This window comes from Chiloscyllium plagiosum, chromosome 1 (genome assembly GCF_004010195.1).
Source record: "Chiloscyllium plagiosum isolate BGI_BamShark_2017 chromosome 1, ASM401019v2, whole genome shotgun sequence".
NCBI classification, from domain to species: domain Eukaryota; kingdom Metazoa; phylum Chordata; class Chondrichthyes; order Orectolobiformes; family Hemiscylliidae; genus Chiloscyllium; species Chiloscyllium plagiosum.
In genome coordinates, this window is record NC_057710.1 from 4316682 (window position 1) to 4340101 (window position 23420).

At 43.5% G+C, this 23420-nt stretch overlaps 1 protein-coding gene across 1 annotated transcript in view; it reads right to left on the reverse strand.

Moving 5' to 3' along the window:
* LOC122549563 overlaps positions 1 to 23420 on the reverse strand; it is a 124558-nt gene that overhangs the window by 61781 nt on the left and 39357 nt on the right. The window contains exon 2 of the mRNA XM_043689425.1: positions 6411 to 6883. Within this exon, the coding sequence (XP_043545360.1) occupies positions 6411 to 6883 (473 nt within the window). The remainder of the gene's footprint in view (positions 1 to 6410; positions 6884 to 23420) is intronic.

Sequence of the window (23420 nt, forward strand, 5' to 3'; positions counted from 1 at the left end):
CGCTCCCTCACCACCAGACGCCTGGAGGAAGAACGCCTCATCTTCCGCCTCGGAACACTTCAACCCCAGGACATCAACGTGGACTTCACCAGTTTCCTCATTTCCCCTTCCCCCACCTCACCCCAGTTCCAAACTTCCAGCTCAACACTGTTCCCGTGACTTGTCCTACCTGCCTATCTTCTTTTCCACCTATCCACTCCACCCATCCCCCTGCCCTATCACCTTCATCCCCTCCCCCACTCACCTATTGTACTTTATGCTACTCTCTCCCCACCCCCCCCCTCCTCTAGCTTATCTCTCCATGCTTCAGGCTCTCTGCCTGTATTCCTGATGAAGGGCTTTTGCCCGAAACGTCGATTTTACTGCTCCTCGGATGCTTCATCAGTCAGGGCACTGAGTATAGAAGTTGGGAAATTATGTTGCAATTGTACAGGATGTTGGTGAGGTCGCACTTGGAGTATTGTGTTCAGTTTTTGTCACCTTGCTATAAAAAGGATGTTATTAAACTGGAAAGAGTGCAGAAGAAATTTACAAGAATGTTGCCAGGACTCAACGGCTTTAGTTATAGGGAGAGGTTGAACAAGCTTCTCTTTAGAGTGAAAGAGACAAAGGGGGGAATCTTATAGGAGTGTATAAATCATAGCATTGATAGGGTGAATGCACTCAGTCTTTTTCCAGGACTGGAGAATCGAGGACTAGAGGGCATCAATTTAAGGTTAGAGGGGAAAGAATAAAAGATCATCTGAGGGTCAACCTTTGTACACAGAGGGTGATATGCATATGGAATGAGCTGACAGAGGAAGTGGTTGAGACAGATACATTAACATTTAAAAGGCATTTGGACAAATACATGGATAGGAAAAGATTAGAAGGATGTGGGCCAAATGCAGGGAAATGGGGTTAGTGTTGATGGACATTTTGGTTGGCATGGACCAGTTTGGCCAAAGTCTGGTCTCTGTGCTGTAGGACCTGTGCAAATTTTAGATCTAAGATGGAGGACAGGAAAAATTTCTGGCTGTAACAGGCTGCTCCTTTTTTGAGGTATTTTTAGGTGTTGGAGTTGATTTCCTCGAATTCCAGGAGCAGCAATTACTGTTTTATATGCTGTTGCATTGTTTTGGAACTTTGAAGAGAAAAGAAAAGTCAAAACAACAGCACTTTTAAAAGGGAGAGGAGGAACAGACAAAGGCAACACATGGTCTGTGCAGGAGAGAGACAAAGAAACCCACACTGCTAACTGACACAGCAGTGAACCTGCACAGTTACTGCCTTTGTATCACTGGATTCAGAGTGCGTCTAGGAAAATTAACAGAGTTGTTCAATATTGATCTTGGAGGAACCTTTTTGGGAGAGGTCACAGTACAGAAACAGATAAGTGAATAGTTTTAAGTATAGTCTTGCTGTAAATCTACAATAGTGAGTAGAGTGAATTATTTCTAGATTACATGTTTTATTGAGACATGTCTCTTGATTAAACTTAAAAATGTAAGTCATAAGTATTAAGTTAGCTTGGAGCAGTGTTTTGTAGAGGAATAAGACGGTGCTATTTTCTGGGTCTGTAGGTTGAAAGCAGCAAAAATACCCTTAAGTAGAGTGATATGCTCTTCTTGTCGGATGTGGGAGTTTAGGGTTGTGAGTCCTATCAGATCGAATGGATCGACTGGAGCAACAGGTAGAGGAAATGAGAAATGTACAAGACCAAGGGGATGTGATAGAAGGCTGGTATAGGAAGGGAAAAAAATTTGCTGATACAGTCACATAGATGGGTTAACTCCAGGAAAGGTAAGAGAGCTCGGCAGGTAGTGCAGGAGTCTTCTGTGGCCATTTCAACAAGTATGCAGTTTTGCAAAATGTAGGGAGTGATGGACTCTGAGGGAATGTAGCGCAAACAACCAAGTTTCTGATATCGAGACTGGCTCTAATGCAATGAAGGGTACAGCAGGTTCCAAGAGATCAATTGTGTGAGGGGACTCTCTAGACCGAGGGACAGACAGATGTTTCTGTGGCTAGCAGCGAAAAATCAGAATGGTGTGTTGCCTCCCTGGTGCCAGGATCACGGATATCTCAGAGAGGGTGCAGAATGTTCTCAAAGGGGAGAGGGACCAGCAGGAGGTCATTGCACATATTGGAATTAACGAGATAGGAAGGGAAGGGAAAAAGGACGAGATTCTAAAGGGAGAATATAGGAAATTAGGCAGGAACTTTAAAAAGAGGTCCTCGAGGGTAGTAATATCTAGATTATTCCTGTTGGGACGAGCCAGTAAGGGTAGGTATAGGAGGCTAAAGCAGATGAATGCGTGGCTGAGAAGCTGGTGTATGGGGGAAGGATTCACATTTTTGAATCATTGGAATCTCTTCTGGCGGTAGAAGTGACCTATATAAGAAGGATGGATTTCACCTGAATTGGAAAGGCACTAATATGATGGCAGGGAGATTTGCTAGAGCTGCTCGGGAGGATTTAAATGAGTAAGGTAGGGGGGGTGGAACCCTGGGAGATAGTGAGGAAAGAGATCATCTGAGACTGGTACAGTTAAGGAAAGAAGCGAGTCAAACAGTCTTAGGGCAAGCAGGGACAAGGTAGGACTAATAAATTAAACTGCATTTAGTTCAATGCAAGAAGCCTAACAGGGAAGGCAGATGAACTCAGGGCATGGTTAGGAACATGGGACTGGGATATCACAGCAATTACAGAAACATGGCTCAGGGATGGGCAGGACTGGCAGCTAAATGTTTCAGGATACAAATGCTACAGGAAGGATAGAAAGGGAGGCAAGAGAGGAGGGGGAGTGTCATTTTTGATATAGGGTAGCATTACAGCTGTATTTAGGGAAGATATTCCTGGAAATACATCCAGGAAGGTTATTTGGAACTGAGAAATAAGAAAGGGATGATCCACTTATTATGTATTATCGACCCCCCAATAGTCAGCAAGAAATTGAGAAACAAATTTATCAGGCGATCTCAGCTATCTGTAAGAATAATAGGGTGGTTATGGTAGGGGATTTTAACTTTCCAAACATCGACTGGGACTGCCATAGTGTTAAGGGTTTAGATGGAGAGGAATTTGTTAAGTGCATATAAGAAAATTTTCTGATTCAGTATGTGGATGTACTGACTAGAGAAGTTGCAAAACCTGACCTACTCTTGGGAAATAAGGCAGGGCAGGTGACTGAGGTGTCAGTGGGAGAGTACTTTGGGGTCAGCAACCATAATTCTATTAGTTTTAAAATCGTGATGGGAAAGTATCTAAAAGCTGGAGTTCTAAATTGGAGAAAGGCCAATTTTGATGGTATTAGGCAAAAACTTTCAAAAGCCGATTGGGGCAGATGTTTGCAGGTAAAGGGGCAGCTGGAAAATGGGAAGTCTTCAGAAATGAGATAACGAGAGTCCAGAGATAGTATATTTCTGTTAGGCTGAAAGGCAAGGCTGGTAAGTATAGGGAAGGCTGGATGTCTGGGGAAATTGAGGTTTCGGTTAAGAAAAAGAAGGAAATGTGTCAAGTATAGCCAGGATAGATCGAGTGAATCCTTATAAAGGGAGAAAAGGCAGTCGGATGATACTTAAAAGGGAGATCAGAAGGGCAAAAAGGGGACATGAGATAGTTTTGACAAATAGGGTTAAGAAGAATCCAAAGGGATTTTATAAATACATTAGATTAGATTAGTTTCCCTACAGTATAGAAACAGGCCCTTCGGTCCAACAAGTCCAAACTGACCCGAACAGTAACCCACCCAGACGCATTCCCCTACATTTACCTCTGACTAATGTACATAAGACTATGGGCAATAGGGCATTAAGGACAATAGGGTAATTGGGGAGAGAATAGGGCCCCTCAAAGATCAGAAAGGCAACCTTTGTGTGGAGCCGCAGGAGATGGGGAAGATTCTAAATGAGTATTTTGCATCAATGTTTACTGTGGAGACAGACATGGAAGATACAGAAGATACAGAAATAAATAGTGACACCTTGAAAAATGTCCATATTATAGAGGTAGTGGTGCTGGATGTCTTAAAATGCATAAAAGTGGATAAATCCCCAGGACCTGATCAAGTGTACCCTAGAACTCTGTGGGAAGCTAGGGAAGTGATTGTTGGGCTCAGCAATTTGTATCATCAATAGCCACAGGTGAGAAGACTGGAGGTTGGCTAACTATTTAAGAAAGGTGGTAAGGACAAGCCAGGAAACTATAGACCAGTCAGCCTGACATTGGTGATAGGTAAGTTGCTGCAGGGAATCCTGAGGGACAGGATGTACATGTATTTGGAAAGGCAAGGACTGATTAGAGATAGTCAGCATGGTTTGTGCATAAGAAATCATGTGTCATGAACTTGACTCAGTGCTTTGAGGAAGTAACCAAGAGCATTGATGAGGGCACTGTGGTAGATGTGATCCATAAGGACTTCAGTAAGGTTCTTCATGGGAGGTTGGTTAGCAAGGTTAGAGCTCATGGAATACAAGGAGAACTAGCCATTTGGAATCAGAACTGGATTGAATGTAGAGGGTAAAGGGTGGTGGTGGAGGGTTGCTTTTCAGACAGGAGGCCTGTGACAAGTGGAGTGCCTTGAGCATCGGTGCTTGGTCCACTGCTTTTCGTCATATATTTAATGATTTGGATGTGAACATAGGAGGTATAGTTAGTAAGTTTGCAGATGACACCAAAATTGGAGGTGTAGTGGACAGTGAAGGTTACCTCAGAGTACAATGCTGCCTGAATTGCTGTGCTCTTGCAGCACCACTGATCCAGAATCTGGTTTCCAGCATCTGCAGTCATTGTTTTTACCTTCTTGATTAGATGGGCCAACGGCTGAGTGGCGGGATATGGGGTTTAAATTTAGATAAATGTCAGGTGCTGCATTTTGGAAAAGCAAATCAGAGCAGGACTTATACACCTTATGGGGATTGTTGCTGAACAAAGAGACCTTGGAGTCCAAGTTCATAGCTCCTTGAAAGTGGAGTCACAGATAGATAGTATAGTGAAGGTGGCATTTGGTATATTTTCCTTTATTGGTCAGAATGTTGTGTACAGTAGTTGGGAGGTCATGTTGCGGATCTTGATTAGACCACTTTTAGAATATTGTGTGCAATTCTGGTCCCCCTCCTATAGGAAGGAAGGATGTTGTGAAACTTGAAAGGGTTCAGAAAATATTTACAAGGATGTTGGCAGGGTTAGAGGATTTGCACTATAGAGAGAGGGTGAATAGGCTGGGGCTGTTTTCCCAGGTGTGTCAGAGGCTGTGGGATGACCCTATAGGAGCTTGTAAAATCATGAGGAGAATGGATAGGATAAATAGTCAAGATCTTTTCCAGGTGGAGGGGGGGGCCAGACTTACAGGGCATAGGTTTAAGGTGAGAGAGGAAAAATTTAAAACGGCCCTAAGGGGCAACATTTTCACGCAGAGGGTGATGCGTGATGGAATGAGCTGCCAGAAGAAGTGGTGGAGGCTGGTACAATGACAACATTTAAAAGGCATCTAAATGGACACATGAATAGGAAGGGTTTAGAGGGATATGGGCCAAGTGCTGGCAAATGGTAATGGATTAGTTTAGCATATCTGGTCGGTATGGATGAATTGGACTGAAGGGTCTGTTTCCATGCTGTACATCTCAATGACTCTAGGGGCTATCAATACAAGGAGAGTCACTAATAAATCCAGCTGGGAATTCCGGAGAAACTTCTTTTGACAGATAGCAGTGAGAACATGAAACTTTCAGGAAACAATTGAGCTGAATCATATGGATGAATTAAGGTGGACAAGTAAGGAACAGAAGAAAGTGAGGACTGCAGATGCTGGACATCAGAGTCAAAAGGTGTGATGCTGAAAAGGCACAGCGGGTCAGGCAGCATCTGAGGAGCAGGAGAATCGATTTTTCGGGCATAAGTCCTTCATCAAAAACAGTAGACTATCATTACAGGGTTGGACTGAAGGTTCAAGCGGAGCTTTACTCTGTATCTAACCCTATGCTGTCTGTATCCTGGAAGTGTGCTTGATGCGGACAGTGTAGACGCAGCCTTACTTTCGGTTTAAAAGAGTAGAAAGAGCTTTACTCTGCATCTAAGTCAATGCTGTACCTATCCTGGGAGTGTTTTGTGGGGACAGTGCAGAGTTTCACTCTACTGGATGGGTTTGATGGAGAAAAAGTGTAGAGTTAGCTTGACTTTTAGAATAGAGGCTACCTCACTGTGTCTGGCCTCATGCTGTTCCTGTACTAGGAGTGTTTGATGGGCACGATGTTTAGGAAGCTTTATTTTCTGTTTGAAAGAGTAGAGGCAGCTTTACCCCGTGCTGTACCCGCTGGGAAAGTACTATTCACTTACATCATTCTTAGTATTGGAAAGAGCTTGGTACCCCAGTTTTAAAAAGCCCCTCTGTGACTGAGAGAAAAGTTTCAGTGGAAGAGAGGCTCCTTACCTGTCTCATTAAACAGAGAATGGAACCCAGACGGAGCTCCAGTGGCTTTGGGCGATGTTACTGTCACAGGCCCAGTGCTGCTGCTGACACTTTCCAGCGACTTCACACTTTGCTGGGAGCTGAGGGAGCTGTTGGACTTTGTCAGTGATGACCGATGTAATTTGGGTTTCGAGAAGAAACCCTTCTTGGGCCTCTTCTGCAGCGTCTCCTTCTCATTGAACTCCTCATCACTGATGATCTGCCCCACACTGCTCGGCACAATGGCTGACGCAGACTCGGCCATCAGAGGATTATCGAGCTTCTTCTTGCCTTTCACCCTGTCCTTCAGTTTGCCCAGTGCTGAGCGGGGCTTCTCCTTTGAGGACAGGTCGAACATGCTGGCTGTCATGTTATTGCGCACAAACTCTATGATCACCTGAATCTCTCCTCGCTCCTTCTCTTTCTGACCAGGCTTCGAAGACAGCCTGTACCACCTGAGGAGGAAGAAGATGAGGCAACATTCAGGGCAGACTGGAATAATGATAACAGTAAACAGACAGTGGAAAGAGGCAGATGGGGCACAAAGTGCCACTTACTCATCACCTACTTGAACTTGCCTGGTGTAAGCCATGACTTAATAAAAACCCAAAAGAACTGCGGATGCTGTAAAGTGGAAACAAAAACAGAAATTGCTGGAAAAGTTCAGCAGGTCTGGCAGCATTTGTGGAGAGAAATCAGAGTTCATATTTTGGGTCACTCGACCTGAAATGTTAACTCTGATTTTTCTCCACAGCTGCTGCCAGACCTGAGCTTTTCCAGCAATTTGTTTGTCAGCCAGGTTTACCTCCCTCTCTAGGGATTGGAACACTCTCTAGTCTGACACTCGCAGTGAATTTCAAAGACAGAAATGCACTGTTGGAAACATCATGCTTCAGATAAGCAGTGACAGAGTGACAATGTCACCAGACTGGTAATCCAGAACCCCTGGCTAATGTTCTGGGTACATGGTTCAAAACCCACCATGGCTGATGGTGAAATCTGAATTCAACTAAAATTAAATTAGCCTAACGATCAGCATAATGATTGTCATAAAGGCCTTCAGCAAATCTACATCCTTATTTGGTCTAGCATGTGACTCCAGATCGACAGCAATATAGTCGACTCTCAACTATCTTCGAAACGGCTGACCAATCAAGTTAGTTCAGGGTGATTAAGGATGGGAAATAAATGCTGACCTCAGCAGTGGGGTCCACAATTCGTGAGTGAATTTTGCTTTTCTTGGTGGACAAAACATAACTGGATGATATGATTTGAAGAATAGCAGAAAATTTCCCCCAATCAATATGGATCCTCCCACTTGTCATTGCAGTTTCTGGGGCCTTACAGTATACAAACTATCTGTCACGTTTCCTACATAAAAGTGTCTAGTCAATCATAGCCAATTAAGTGTACTTTGAACATTGCAGAATGTCGTGAGGTATTAAAGGTGTTTTACAAATGCAACTTTCTGGTTCTGTTTCAATTGCAAAGGCTAAACCCAGGTCCTCACAAACAACCCTCTCAGTTCTGGTATCAGAAAGTTTGGTTGAAGGTGAGAAAGAAGGTGAAACCAGATGGATTTGATAAGTAGGTTGCAGAAACAATGTTTGCTATCAAGTATTTACCTCTCTTCTATTAAATTAATAACTTGACATTGGAACACACTGGTAATCAAATTACATTCAAAGGTAACAGTACGACTGGTCTGAAAGATGCAAGTATGCATTGACTGAGGGGCACAATATAGAACCCTTTTCTTCACTTCTTGCATGGGATGTGGGCATTGCTGGAGTAGCCAGTATTTATTACCTTTCCCTAATTGTCCTTGAGGCTACTTCAGAAGGATCAGTCACATGGTTCTAGAGTCATATGCAGACCTGATTAGGTAAGGACAGCGGATTTCGTTCCCAGCAGACATCAGTGTCTGCATTAATACTGAATCAGAGCCCTGGATTATCGTCTCCCAGTGGAGGAGTGAATTGTATCACTAAACACTACACAATTGTTTTGTCACAGAAACAATTCTCCACAACCTAATACCTGGCCTTTATACAGAAGATAAAAAAATGCTGGAAATCACAACAGGTCAGACAGCATCCAAGGAGAGAGACCAAGCTAACATTTTGAGTCTAGATGACTCTTCATTAGAGCCTTTATACAGGTGGAAAAAGTCTTGGACACAAGTACACACACACCTTATCTAAGGTCCAATCCCTATTTTGAGAAACAAAGTTATATTTCCTCTTATACTCTATTTCTGTGTGTTGGTATGATTTTCAGAAACCGTTAAAAAAAAGCACCTCCTCAGAAAGTTCATAACCATCGGGAAAACCTGCTGAGGAGTTGGAAACATTCTGAAAAATGTGTTGACACTTTCAACATTACACTTCGATCTTATGTTGTATCTACTTGTGTTTTAATTGCAGTGATTAATCATAGGAATCTCCCTGGAAAGGTAAGTTAACTATTACATTAACCATCATTGTGCCAGTGGTGTCACACATCACATTTCTCTCTGCATTGGAGAAAAAGCCATAGTGCATTACCAAATGTACAGCAAATCTGTCATATTTTGTACTGTGATTTACACTGACTTACAACTGTATCGGTTAAATAAAACCTAATATGAAAACTGAAAAGAAAATCTGCATCTGCTTCTCCCCATTGACTGACAGCTTTGTCTGCTTTGTAACAGAAATAGATATCGTTCTGCTCTGGCAATGTCGTTGAAAGCTTTTATTATGCCTGCTTCAATCATTATGAACATTTGGGTGGGTTTCAACAACTTATCATTGTATTAGGACAGCAGGCAGTGTATTGATCCAAAAACAATTGAAGCGTTTAAGAGGCTGTAATAAAAGAATATGCATTTAATGCCAGGAAGGTAGGAACAGGAGTAAGCCATTAAGCTTCTCGAAACTTCTGCACCATTCTCCTCGCACAGATGTAAATAACTCCAACTTTTCCACATTATATTCCATCAGCCACTTAGTTTGTCTAAATGCCCTCGAGACCTCTTTGAATCCACCTCATAATTTACATTCCCACCAAATTTTGGGTCCTCGACAAACTTTTGGAAATCCAAATCATGGATATAGATTGTGACCAGCTGGGGCTCAAATACTGATCCTATGATATCCCACTAGTCAGTTTGCCAGACTGAGAATGCCCCATTAATTCCTAATCTCTTTTCTGTCTGTCAACCAATCCTCAATCCATGTGATTATGACACCCTCAATCTCATGTGCTTTAATTCTGTTTACTAACAGCCTGTGTGGGATTTAAGTGAAAGTTTTTGAAAATCCAAATGCACCCCATCCCTTTGATTCCCCCGACCAATTCTGCTGTGAGCGTCCTCTAAAGTTTCATCTAAAGGTCCGTCAAAGCAGATTTCCATTTCATAAATCAACATTGATTGTCCAATCTGGCAATTATTTTCTAAACATTCAGTAATCACATTACTTATAATAGATTTCATATCGCTGACATTAGGCTAACACATTTGTAGTTCCCTGTTTTCTATTTAACTCCTTCCTTTCTTAAACTGTGGTATTACATTGTAACCTTCCATGCTACAGGCATTGTTGCGGAATTAATGGAATTTTGACAGTTGTTTCCCCCCAGATTCAATTATACAGCGTTCACTCTGGGTGAGTGGCTATACATAGAGGGTGTGGGCGGCCATGTACAATGTGAGGATGGTTGGGAGTTGGAGGGATGAGGTTTCTGGGAGCTGGGTTGCTGCACTGAAGAACTGTCGTGAACCTTCTATCTGGCCCCTGTGTGCAGGCAACCCCCACCACACCCACCAGTTCCCACAGGCTACTGTTTGGCCTGCAGAGTCACGATGAACCTGACCTCATGTGAAAGGAGGCATATTCTTGCTCATGTTACATGTGAATCCGATATGCATTTCAGAAGGTGCAGAAGTGGGCTGGTTTCCCTAAACTAACAGGAAGATCCAGCCCAATGTGATAAAGCACAAGAGGTGGCCATTTGGCCCATCGTGCCTGTGCTAGTTGTTTGGTAATTCCATCCAATGAGTCACACTCTCTTGCTTTTTCCTAACAGATCTGAACTTCTTTTTCCCTTTGAGTATTCCTTCAGCAGTCTTTTGAAATGTTCTTACTGAATCTGTTTCCAGCACGTGGAGGTGCTGGTGTTGGACTCAGTCTGGAGTTATGTGATTTTTAACTGTTTCCAGCAGCCATTGAAACAGTACATTCCAGATCACAGCACACTACACAAGAAATAATTTATGTTCCCTCTGGATCATTTGCCAGGAACAGTAACCAAAATGAAAGTCATATTTATGTTGCTAATTTCACAAAATTAATTTACGCCCATTAAATACTTTTGCAGTATAGCCACTGTTATAATGTAGGAAATATGGTGGCCAAATTGTGCACAGAAAGATTCCACAAGCAGCAACAAAATAACTGACCACTACTAGAGTCACAGAGATGTACAGCGTGTAAACAGACCCTTCAGTCCAACTTGTCCATGCTGGTCAGATATCCTAACCTAATCTAGTCCCACTCATATACCCATCCAGATGCCTTTTAAATGTTATAATTGTACCAATCTACACCACTTCCTCTGGCAGCTCATTCCATACACGCACCGTCCTCTGCATGAAAACGTTGCCCCTTAGGTCCCTTTTAAATCTTTCCCCTCTTACCCGAAACTTATACCCTCTAGTTTTGGATTCCCCTACCCTGGGAAAAGGACCTTGGCTATTCACCCTATCCATACCCTTCATGATTTTTGTCCAACGCTCCAGGGAAAATATCCCCAGCCTATTCAGCCTCTCCCTATAGCTTAAACCCTCCAACTCTGGCAACATCTTTGTAAATCTTTTCTGAACCTTTCAAGTTTAACATCTTTCCTATAGCAGATTGACCAGAACTGATCACAAAAGTGGCTTAACCAATGTCCTCAACAAAGGAAATCATACAAAACCCCTTCTTCACTACCCTGTCTACCTGCGACTCCACTTTCAAGGAACTATGAACCTGCACTCCAAAGTCTGTTTCTTCAGGGCCCACTCTTAACGATATAAGTTCTGCCCTGGTTTGCCTTACCAAAATGTAGCACCTCATACTTATCTAAATTAAACTTCATCTGCCACTCCTTGGCCTCAGCCCATCTGATCAAGGTCCCATTATACTCTGAGATAACCTTCCTCACAAATCACTACACCACCAACTTTGGTGTCATCTGCAAACTTACTAACCATTCCTTCTACATTCACATGCAAATCATTTATATAAATGACAAAAAGCAATGAACCCAGCACCGATCCTTGTGGCATGCCACCAGTTACAGGGCTCCAGGTGTAGTCTGAGATATAAATATGTTGTCCAGTGCACGGGTGGTAGTCACCTGCATCTCTTCATGGGAATCTGTGTGTCCACCTTTAATTGACACCTCCGACAGTGCAGCACTCCATCAGTGTCGCATGGAATGTAACATGTTCAAATCATTGAAGTGGGAGTTGAACTAAATATCTTTTGACTTAGAATGCCATCTGGTGAGCTATGCCTGACATCCACCAAGCATAACTGTGCCAGATGGAGGTCAAGACTACAGGGTCTAGGGAAGAAAAAAAATTAAACAACATCTGAACCTCTATATCATTCAGAGGCCCCTTTATAGGAAGCAAACAGGTCAGGCAGAGGTGGCACATTCCCTGAGATACCTCCCATGGTTGAATTTCCTGCATTTCCAAAGAGTGATAACTGGTACGCGGTATGGACAATCATTGTCGCTGAGGAACTGTTCCCTAAACAATGACCAGAGATTTCAGGTGAAGGAACTAGGAGCAGAGAAGGTTGAACACTAACTCATATCCTGTTTTTTGCAGCTTTTGATTTTCTTAAAAATGAAGTCCATGTGGAAATAACAAAATAAACAGGGAATTTGATTATCTCAGTGTGAACAGAAAATGCAGATGTTGCCAAAGAGTCTATAAATGCCCACCAAGGAGATTCCAAGTATCTTATTTTGTGTTTGGGTTATCTGAGGTTGATCACAACCCCCCACCCCCATTTTCTTTACAGGGGTGGGGAGGCATAGTGGTTTTATCACTAGACTGTCAATCCAGAGACCTCAATGACATTCTGGGGAACCCAGGTTCAAATCCCACCTCAGCAGATGGTGGAATTTGAATCAAGTAAAAATCTGCAATTAAGGAGCTAATGATGACCATGAAACAGTTATTGATCGTTGGAAAAGCCCATTTGATTCACTGAAGCAGTTTCCTTCCTGAAAAGGCAGAGAGTTTGTGGCCTACATGTGACTCCAGACCCACAGCAATGTGGCTGACACTGAGCTGCCCTCTGGGCAATTAGGGATGGGAAATAAATGCTGGCCTAGCCAATGATGCCCACGTCCCAGATGAATACCAATAAAAATACACAGATGTTGGCACAACAGCAGAGGGTGGATCTGGAGAGATGGTCTAACCTCCAACAACAGGGGGGGGGGGGGGGGATTACAATGCCTGCACATCCCTGAACAAGACATCAAACAGCAGCAAGCTCCACATGAATTTCACCACACAGACATCATCCACTAGGCCTGAACTGGCTCAGACCTTTATGATTTTCCACCACCCTCAAAACCAGTCTGTAAGTGCCTCCTGCTTTTTTTGGACCTTCACCCACTGCAACCTTCCTTAGCACAACCCTGCAGCCTACAACAGTCAAATGTCCTAAATAAATACACAACTCATTTATAGCCCTGCAACCTGCATGGAGACAGGTACTGGCTCAGCCCAGCTAGCAGCCCATTAGTGATCCCATTTTCACAAAAACTTGATTCCCACATCATAGCGCCAGCCACACCATCGTGCACCACAATCTTCCTGTCAGAGAATAGCGCCCCCCTTCCCCATTACCCTCAAACTCCTCTAGCTTCTCTCCCAGAATCGTATAGCATCATCAGCTCCTGAAGCCAGACAATTCAAGTCAGCTCCCCTTCCCTCAGCACTTAGCAGGGTCAGGTGAAGAGCAGGCCTCCTGACCTCAATACACCTCCCACCCTCGCCCTCCAATGGTGTTCACCCTGAAGAGGGAGCCTTGCCCAATCCCTGCCCTAAACAAGGAATATTCTCCACCTGAATACAATCCCAAGGGTGCACAACAAAGTCAGAGGTGATGCTTTTTGGATGAAATGTTAAACTAGGTCCTACTTGCCTTCTCAAGTGGACATGAAAGACCACAAGGCATCACTCCAAAAAAAAAAATCAGAGGAGCTATCCCTGATGTCTTGGTCAATATTTATCTGTCATCATAGAGTCATGGAGATATACAGCACAGAAACAGACCATTCGATCCATGTCGACCAGATATCCTAACCCAATCTAGTCCCATTTGCCAGCACTTGGCCCATATCCCTCTAAACTCTTCCTATTCACATACCCATCCAGATGCCTTTTAAATGTTGTAATTGTACCAGCCTCCACCACTTTTTTCACTTGAACAAATTTTGTGTTCAACATCCATTTGCCGTTCAACAGAATCTTGCTATGTGTGATTGGCTGCTACAGTGTTCCCTGCCCAACAATGGTCAATTCCACAAGTACTGTATTGGTTGTTAAAAGAACACTGGGATGTCTGCAATTTGTGATCTATTTAGACAAGTGAAGTTTCAACCGAAACACAAAAAGAGAGAGCTACTGATTGAAAGAAACTGTCATGAAGTGACTGAATTCCTTCAAAATAATTCTGGGAGAATACTCTAATCCCTTCTGACTGGTGAACAGGGTTCAACAACCAGCCAGTTGAATAAATCAGTGATCACCTTCCAACCTCCAAAGCCTCTCTTCATTTTTGCACATCACACTATGGCCATTCTACCTCCACAGGGTTCTATATACTCCCGGTATCATCACCTGGGCATCCCAATGATACAAATCTATGCTAAGATCCCAGCAGATGATGGATGTGGGAACAGATCTGCCACCCTGTCAACCCACAATAGGCCCACAAAAGCAAAATTGGCCAACGGTACAAAAAAAAACCCAGAATGCCTCAGCAAGGGACCAAGCAGGCTGACAAGCCAAACTAGACAGTACTCACAGACAAGGGAATGCACTAACAGTGACAGAGCACCGCAGCTATCCCAAAGCCCTGAGGGCAGTTTCACAACCCAGCAATACCAAAGCCACACAAAGAACTGGAGAGACAGAAAGGTACTAGCAAGAGCATTGCTCCAAGGACAAGACAATGGAAGCACCTCACCACTTCAGAGGAGACATTAACACCTACTTGCGAAGAGGAATGGAACCTCCAGAACCATCAATACTGTCAGAATGTCGCTTTGTGTAGAGAATCATGATGTTCCTCCGATACCTATTTTCCAATTAGTATCATTATAACAAGATTACTCCATTTCCAGATACATTGTATTGTCCCCATTTCCAATTAGCCTTATTGTACAGCATTATTATAAAAACTGGTTTCATCCTCAGCTCTGGGAAATGAAATTCTGATCTACCTGTACAGACTGTCAGTTCTGTGTCAGCCAAGTCAGTTTCTCTTCCTGCGATATCGCTTATAATAAACAGCATGTCAATTTCACCCGATCTGGTTTGTGTGGTCTCTATTGGGCAAATTTCTCCGACAATGGGTTAACACCACAATAATAGTACTTCACCCCCTCTGTTCCCTCATGCACAGCCAGTAATTGGTGTCAAGCCCATTAACTTAGCGTCAGAGGTCTGGATGGGGTAGAATTTGTAAGAAGCGTCCAGGAGAGTTTTCTAGAGCAGTATGTCAATAGTCCGACGAGTGAAGGGGCCATATTGGACCTAGTACTGGGGAATGAGCCAGGACAGGTGGTAGAAGTTGAGTGGGGGATTTCTTTGGGAACAGTGACCATAATTCTGTAAGTTTTAGAATATGCGTAGATAAAGAAGACAGTGATCCTAAGGGAAGAGTACTAAACTGGGCCAAGGCCAATTATATCAAATTTAAGCAGGAGCTCGGAAATGTGGGTTGAACACAGCTATTTGAAGAGAAGTCCACATTTGAGATGTGTGACGCTAAAGATAGTGCAGGATAGGCATGTCCCGTTGAAGGCAAAGGATAGGAAGGGCAAGATGACAGGAGAAATTGTATGACTAGCCAAGAGGAAAAGGGAAGCGTACATAAGGTCGAGGCAGCTAAGAACAGAACGGGCCCTGGAAGAATACTGGAAGAGTAGGACAAGTCTTAAATGAGGAATCAAGCGGGCTAAAAGGGGTCATGAAATAGCTTTAGCGAGCAGAATTAAGGACAATCCCAAAGCATTTTATTCTTATATAAGCAGCAAGCGGGTAACTAGAGAAAGGGTTGGTCCACTAAAGGATAACGAAGGAAGGCTGTGTGTCAAACCTGAGAAAATGGGTGAGATTCTGAATGATTACTTTGCATCAGTGTTCACTGAGGAGAGAGACATGATGAATGTTGAGATTAGAGATAGAAGTTTGAGTAGTCTGGATCACGTTGACATAAGTAGGGAAGATGTGTTGGGTAGGCTAGAGGTTATTAAGGTGGACAAATCCTCAGGACCGGATGGGATCTATCCCAGGTTGCTGAGGGAGGTGAGAGAGGAAATAGCTGGGGCCCTGACAGATATCTTTGTGGCATCCTTAAACACAGGTGAGATGCCGGAGGACTGGAGGGTTGCTTATGTTGTCCCCGTTATTGCGGGTAACTACAGACCAGTGAGCCTGATGTCAGTGGTGGGAAAGTTGCTGGAGAAGGTACTGAGGGATATGACCTATTTATATTTAGAAAAGAATGGGCTTATCAGTGATAGGCAACACGGTTTTGTGCAGGGGAGATCGTGCCTTACCAACTTTAAGTTATTTGGGGAAGTGACCAAGTTGATAGATGAAGGAAGGGCTGTTGATGTCATTTATATGGACTTTAGTCAGGCTGTTTGATAAGGTTCCCCATGGTAAACGAATGGAGAAAGTGAAGTCACATGGTGTGCAGGGTGTCCTAGCTGGGTGGATAAAGAACTGGTTGAGCAACAGGAGACAGAGTAGCAGTTGAAGGGAGTTTCTCAAAATGAAGGAAGGTGACCAGTGGTGTTCCACAGGCGTCAGTTTTGGGACCACTGTTGTTTGTAATATACATAAATGATCTGGAAGAGGGCACTGTTGGTATGATCAGCAAGTTTGCAGATGACATGGTGGAGTAGCAGAAAGGGATTTAGGACTATTTGGTGCAGCCATTTTGGCGCGAGCGATTTGGTGCGGCCTGTTTGGCGCAGCCTATTTTGCCGCAGACCCATTTAGGCACAGGACTATTTTGGCGCAGACATACGGTAGTCATCAACGAAAATCAACATAATAGTAGAAATATTAAATGGGTAGTTTCCAGTAGCTTGTAGTTATTTGTGTATTAACTGCATTCCAGATCCTCAATACCCCCTGGGTGGAGTCTGTGATTAGTCCACGCCTAACTGTGGTTCCTCAAAATTTCTAAACAAAAGAAAATATAATATCGTGCCCTGCTACGAGATGTACAAGTTCAAAGTCACAGTTGATAATGTCAGGGCAGCATTCAGGCTCTATTTCCAGAACCATTTCAAATAATTTATCATATGTTGTTCGTAACTTATTTGGGAGTAAAGCATACAACAGTGGGAACACACCTTTATGTATTTCCGCTAAAATAACATAAACATGTGAAAATAGAGGTGGGGAAATTTTGAATGTCCCATCAACATATAACTTTGATTGTTTCAGAAACTCGGCATTCCTTTTTCTTCCAAATATAAGAATTCTGCAGGTGATGCTACTGCTGTCAGCTAGTAAAAATTGTTCTTCATTATATTCATTAACAGACTATGTTTTAAAGCTATCTGGAATTACAAGTTCTTCTAAATTTCATGGATTTACTGAGTAAGCACCAATTTCTTTCCTTGTCCTACGAACCATTTTCTTCGGCGCTCTGTTGTTAGGCATCGTTCCTTGGCATGCTTCCGACAAATTTCCTAGGCACTCGTTAATCACTTGTAAAGTTCCCTCTACAGTTGGTTTTCTTTGATGACTAGTCATTTTAATAATAACTACAAACCACTGGAAACTACCCATTTAATAATTCTACTATTATGTTGATTTTCGTTGATGACTACCGTATATCTGCACCTAAATGGGTCTGCGGCGAAATAGGTTGTGCCAAACAGGCCGTGCCAAATCGTTCATGCCAAAATGGCTGCGCCGAATGGTCCCACTCCGAGCAGAAAGCATAATGGACTATCAGAGAATACAGGAGGATATAGATAGACTGGAGAGTTGGGCGGAAAAGTGGCAGATGGTTTTCAATTCAGACAAATGTGTGGTGATGCATTTAGGCAAGACTAATTCTAGAGCGAATTATACAATGAACGGAAGAGCCTTGGGAAAAGTTGATGGGCAGAGAGATCTGGGAGTGCAGGTCCATTGTACCCTGAAGGTTGCTGCACAGGTGGATAGAGTGGTCAAAAAGGCACATGCTTGCCTTCATCAGACGTGGTATTGAGTATAAGAGCTGGCAAGTCATGTTAAAATTGTACAAGACATTGGTTCGGCCGCATTTAGAATACTGTGTACAGTTCTGGTCGCCACATTACCAAAAGGATGTGGACGCTTTGGAGAGGGTGCAGAGAAGGTTTACGAGGATGTTGCCTAGTATGGAAGGTGCTAGCTATGAAGAGAGGTTGAGTAGGTGAAGTTTATTTTCATTAGAAAAAGGAGATTGAGGGGGGACCTGATTGAGGCTTACAAAATCATGAAGGGTATAGACAAGGTGGATAGAGACAAGCTTTTTCCCAGGGTGAAGGATTCAATAACGAGAGGTCACGCTTTCAAGGTAAGAGGTGGAAAGTTTAAGGGGGATACTTCACACAGAGGGTGGTGGGCGTTTGGAACGCGTTGCCATCAGAGGTGATAGAGGCAGGCACGTGGATTCATTTAAGATGCGTCTGGACAGATGCATGAGTAGGTGGGGAGCAGAGGGATACAAATGATTAGGAATTGACTGACAGGTTTAGACAGTACATCTGGATTGGCTCAGGCTTGAGGGCCGAAGGGCCTGTTCCTGGGCTGTAAATTTTCTTTGTTCTTTGTTATTAACTATAACTCAGTGACATCCACTTTCATCACTGGAGTTTTGCAAGGATTAAGTCCAAACAACTACTCGGCCTTCCTGTGGCTCCCTGGTTATTGAAATCAAGCACCTCAAGTCTACTCAAGTGGTGATGGTCGTTTTCTTAAAAAAAAATTTCCTATTGGATTTGAGCCACAAATTACACGAGTTAGCAATAGAACAAAGCTGACTTTGTTGTTACCAGCAACAGGGGAAGTTTTATCATTCATTCAGAGGATGTAAAAATCTTAGCGAATTTTGAGAAGATTTGTAGCTCTGGTTGACGCACTGGATGTAGGTTTGCTCGCTGAGCTGGAAGGCTCATTTCCAGACGTTTCGTCACCCTACTGGGTAACATCTTCAGTAGGCCTCAGGCGAAGCACTGCTGATAATTCCTATCTATACAGCCAACAAGCGAAACTAATGTCATTTACAAAATACCGTGCAAGGACTGTAACAAACACTACATTGGACAAACAGGCAGAAATCTAGCCACCAGGATACATGAACACCAACTAGCCACAAAAAGACATGACCCTCTCTCACCAGTAGCCTTGCACACAGATAAAGAAGGATACCATTTCAATTGGGAGAAAACATCCATCCTATGACAAGGAGAGACACTCACGAGAATTCCTAGAAGCATGGCATTCCAACTAGAACTCTATCAACAAATATATCAAGTTCGACCCCATTTACCACCCTTGAGAAAAAGAACAGGAAGTGACTTCACCCCAGGAAATGACATCACCAACCCAAATAAACCCAAACATATAAATAGAAAGCAGGAATTATCAGCAGTGCTTCGCCTGAGGCCCACTGAAGATGTTACCCAGTAGGGTGACAAAACGTCTGGAAATGAAACTTCCAGCTCAGCGAGCAAACCTACATCCAGATGTAGAACGCCACTGGTTGGGCCAACATTTATTACCCATTCCAATTGCCCTGGAAGTGGTGGTGATGAGCTGCCTTCTTGAACTAATAAGTACTGCCATAGTGTCATTAGGAATGGCAATATATTTCCAAGTCAGGGTGGCTTGGAGGGGAACTTGCAAAGAGCAATGTTCCCTTGTCCTTCTACATGGTATTGATCGTGAGCTTGGAAGATGCTGTCTAAGGATCTTTGTTGAATTGCTGGAGTGCACCTTGTAGATTCTACACACTGTTGCTATGGAGCATTGGTGGTGGAGGGAGTGTATGGGCTGCTGACGAAGCAGAGTTCTTTGCTAAAACATTCATTAAACTGTTGTCCTGATGTGTACCTTATAACTTCTGAAGTAGTTTTGGAGAATTAGTAGGTAAGTCACCTGCCACAAACATCCAGGCTTAACCTGTAACAGCAACTTCCTAGGTTCTTGGAAGGTTTGACATCTGGTTAGCTGAACAAACATGATAGACCAAATGGCCTCCATCAGAACTGCATGAATTGTGCAATATACCTCAAAGCTCAGTGAGAAAGGGATCAGGTAGAGATTAGAAATATCACAATTTTTCTAAACTACTATCATCATCAGCAACTTGACATAAACAACATTTTTTTTTAAATCTCACTACACTGCATTATTCAGCTCGTCTCTGGGGTTGGGTGGAGTGCAGAGGAAATCATCTTCAGTAATTATACTGAAGCCTTGTGCGCCAGGACCTTCCATGCCCCTCACCAAACTGCTTCACCCTCACTCCTTGTATCTACCTGACAATGTGGAACAATGCTTAGGTGTGTCCTGTACACAAAAAGCAGGACAAATCCAACCTGGCCAATTACCGTCCCGTCAGTCTACAATTGCTCACCAATCAGTGGCAGAGAGTCTCATCAACGTGCTATTAAACAGCACTTGCTCACAAAAACCTGTTCACGGAGACCGAGTTTGTGCACAGGCAGGGCCACTCAGCTCCTGACCTCCTTGAACGAGAGCAGAGTTGTCAGACAGGAGTGAGAGCCCTTGACATCAAGGTGCTCTAGTAAAACTGGTGCTAGTGGGATTCAGGGGGCAAATTCTCTCCCACGTAGGTTAGGGTTAGTTACAGGATATCTCTGCAGGCGCTCCTCCACAGAGTTCACTAGGCCCAACCATCTTCAGTTTCTCCATCAACAACCCACTCTCCACCATAAGGATTGAAGTGGGGATGTTCCCTTGATGATTAACCAATGTTCAGCACCATTTGTGACTCCCCAGCTACTGAAGCAGTCCATGCCCATACACGGCAAGACCTGAACAATGTCCAGATTTGGGCAGGAAAGTGACAGGTAACATTTCCAAACAAAATGCCAGCAGTGACCGTCTGAAACGAGACAATCCAACACTGCCCCTTGACACTCAATGGTATTTACATCACTGTTGAACTTGAACGCTAACTTTTTATTATTCATGGAGGAAGACTCCCAAATCCCTCTGTACTGCAACTTCCTGCAGTCTTTCTCAATTTGAATAATATCCAGCTCTCCTATTCCTGCCAGAATGTATAACTTCATGTTTTCCCTACATGAACTTCACTGACTTACTTCCACACCCAGTGTCCATGTCTTAGGCACTAATTGTAATGCAAAAACTCTGGTCACTATGTGATATGCCAAATTGTTAAATGTCACTTAAGTTGCCATTTTATCAACAGGAAGCACGAGTTTCTCCTTCCTGTAACTTTGTAGATATCTCATTTTTGCTTGGGTTAACATGTTCATATCAGTGTGTGGTGAAGTGACTTGACAGTTCATCCCGTGCAGAACTGGCTGTGTCAGAACAATGGACCTTCCACCCAGACAGCACATTTCCCAAAATGGGAGAACGAAGTTAGCTTTTACATTTGCATGCTAAACGCTGCAGAAAAATGTGAAAGGACAGCACATCGAAGGGTGTGGGGGTGGGAGACAGATAAGTGCGGGTTGATAAAAGTAGTGAGGGACAGAGGCAATAAAGAGAAAAAACAACAAAGTCATAAGAAAACTAAAGGGGGTAATGAGAGGAAAGATAAAATAAGGAAGGAGTCTGCTGACAGCAGGGAGGAGGAGGAGGAATAAGAGTTTAAGAAAATGAAAAGGGAGATCTGTTTCAGGAAATGGAAGAAAATAAACAAGACACTAAAGAGCGAGGAGCTGGTGGACGGGATAACAGGAAGAGGAGAGAAAATGGCCCACAGCCAAAGTAGAGATAATTTGTTGAGCAAAGATCCTGGCAGCCGAGGCCGACAAGTTGACTATTTAAGAACCTTGGAGGACTGTGGAGTTGTTGCATCAGCAACAGCAGCAGGGCCACATCAGTCAGCAAGTCTGCAACAGTATTGGTGGCAAGTAATCACGGCGCTCCCTCTCACCCAGCACAGAGGTGACAACATTTCCCTCCGTCAACAGCCAGGGCGTGTCGTAAATGTCACATCCAGATGCTAAATCTTTTGTCTAATTGTGGAAGTCAGGTGACCCCTCCTCTAATAGGCATGGATGTCTCTGATCCGCAGTGTGGCGAGAATGTGGACTCGCTACAGAGACTACTCACAGCAAGCATTACTGCATCAAAAGGGAAGGCAAATAAATAGGAAAGGGAGAAAGAATTGTCATGCTGATAGCAATTTACATATGGTAGGAGGAAGCTTGCAAGAACTTGATGGGCTGAAAGAGCTGCAGTTGCAGTGTAGCAGTTGGTTTGAAATGTATGCAGTCCACATGCCAATACACTGCCAACTTTCACTTCCTCGCACATTGTAACTCAGTAACTGAAGGAACATTGCAACAGCTTGCTGGGCCAAAGACTAGAGTGATATGAAAACAAATACAAAGGAACAACTCTGCTCTTGAGAATTACGCAAAGCATATTTCTCGAACACGCTGCCTGTCCCTTTAAAGGAGATCATTTTCACAACACTTTAATGCACATTTAACAGGAAGGCAATTCGAAATTATAAAATATATAATTCCGAGTAACATTCCCCCGATTTTGTTGTCACGGTCGTATTTGTTAGTCAAGCGATTGCCTGTCTGTAATCCACACTCTGCGTCTCTCACATGCTGCTCTCTCTCTCTCTCGAGTGTCTCCCTGTGGTATTAAGGTGGAAAGTCCAGAATGTTCTGAATGTTCGGCCAGAGACTGCAGCTATGTCCCGTGACTTCTGGCTTGAACTTGAAAATAATTAACCGCCTACTTCTCAAGAGTTTGGATAGGCTGCATAAGACAGTCTTGGAGCACTGCACTGGAGGAAAGGTATTTGTAATTTCAATACAATTCCTATGTTGTTTAGGCTAGTCTCCCACGTTGCGTTTTACAGAAACAATGGCTCATCAAAGACCCCAGTGACCAATATTCTAACGCAGCAAGTCCTGTTCACCAGCTCCCCCACTCCTATCGACTTAACTCAAAATCCTCAACTTTACAGTTCGCATTCTTGTTTTCGTAGCCTTTCACAGCTTGGCTCCTCCCTGCCTCTGTAATCTCCTCCAAGAGATCTACATTCCTTGAATTCCAGTATCACTGATGTTATTCAAAACAGCACTGGGCTCTCCAGCAGATTAGTGGTGCTGGAAGAGCACAGCAGTTCAGGCAACATCCAAGGGGCTTCGAAATCGACGTTTCGGGCAAAAGCCCTTCATCAGGAATGAAGGGCTTTTGCCCGAAACGTCGGTTTCGAAGCTCCTTGGATGCTGCCTGAACTGCTGTGCTCTTCCAGCACCACTAATCCAGAATCTGGTTTCCAGCATCTGCAGTCATTGTTTTTATCTCCAGCAGATTGCCAAGCACCAAACCTTGGGTTTCCTCCCAAGACCCCTCTCTCCTCTTTTCAGATTTTCCTTAAAGTTCTAACTTCTGAAGCAACTTTTTGCCCACATCCAGATAGCTCCTGACATGGCTCACATTTGGTTTCCCGCGAAGAACCAAGAGACATT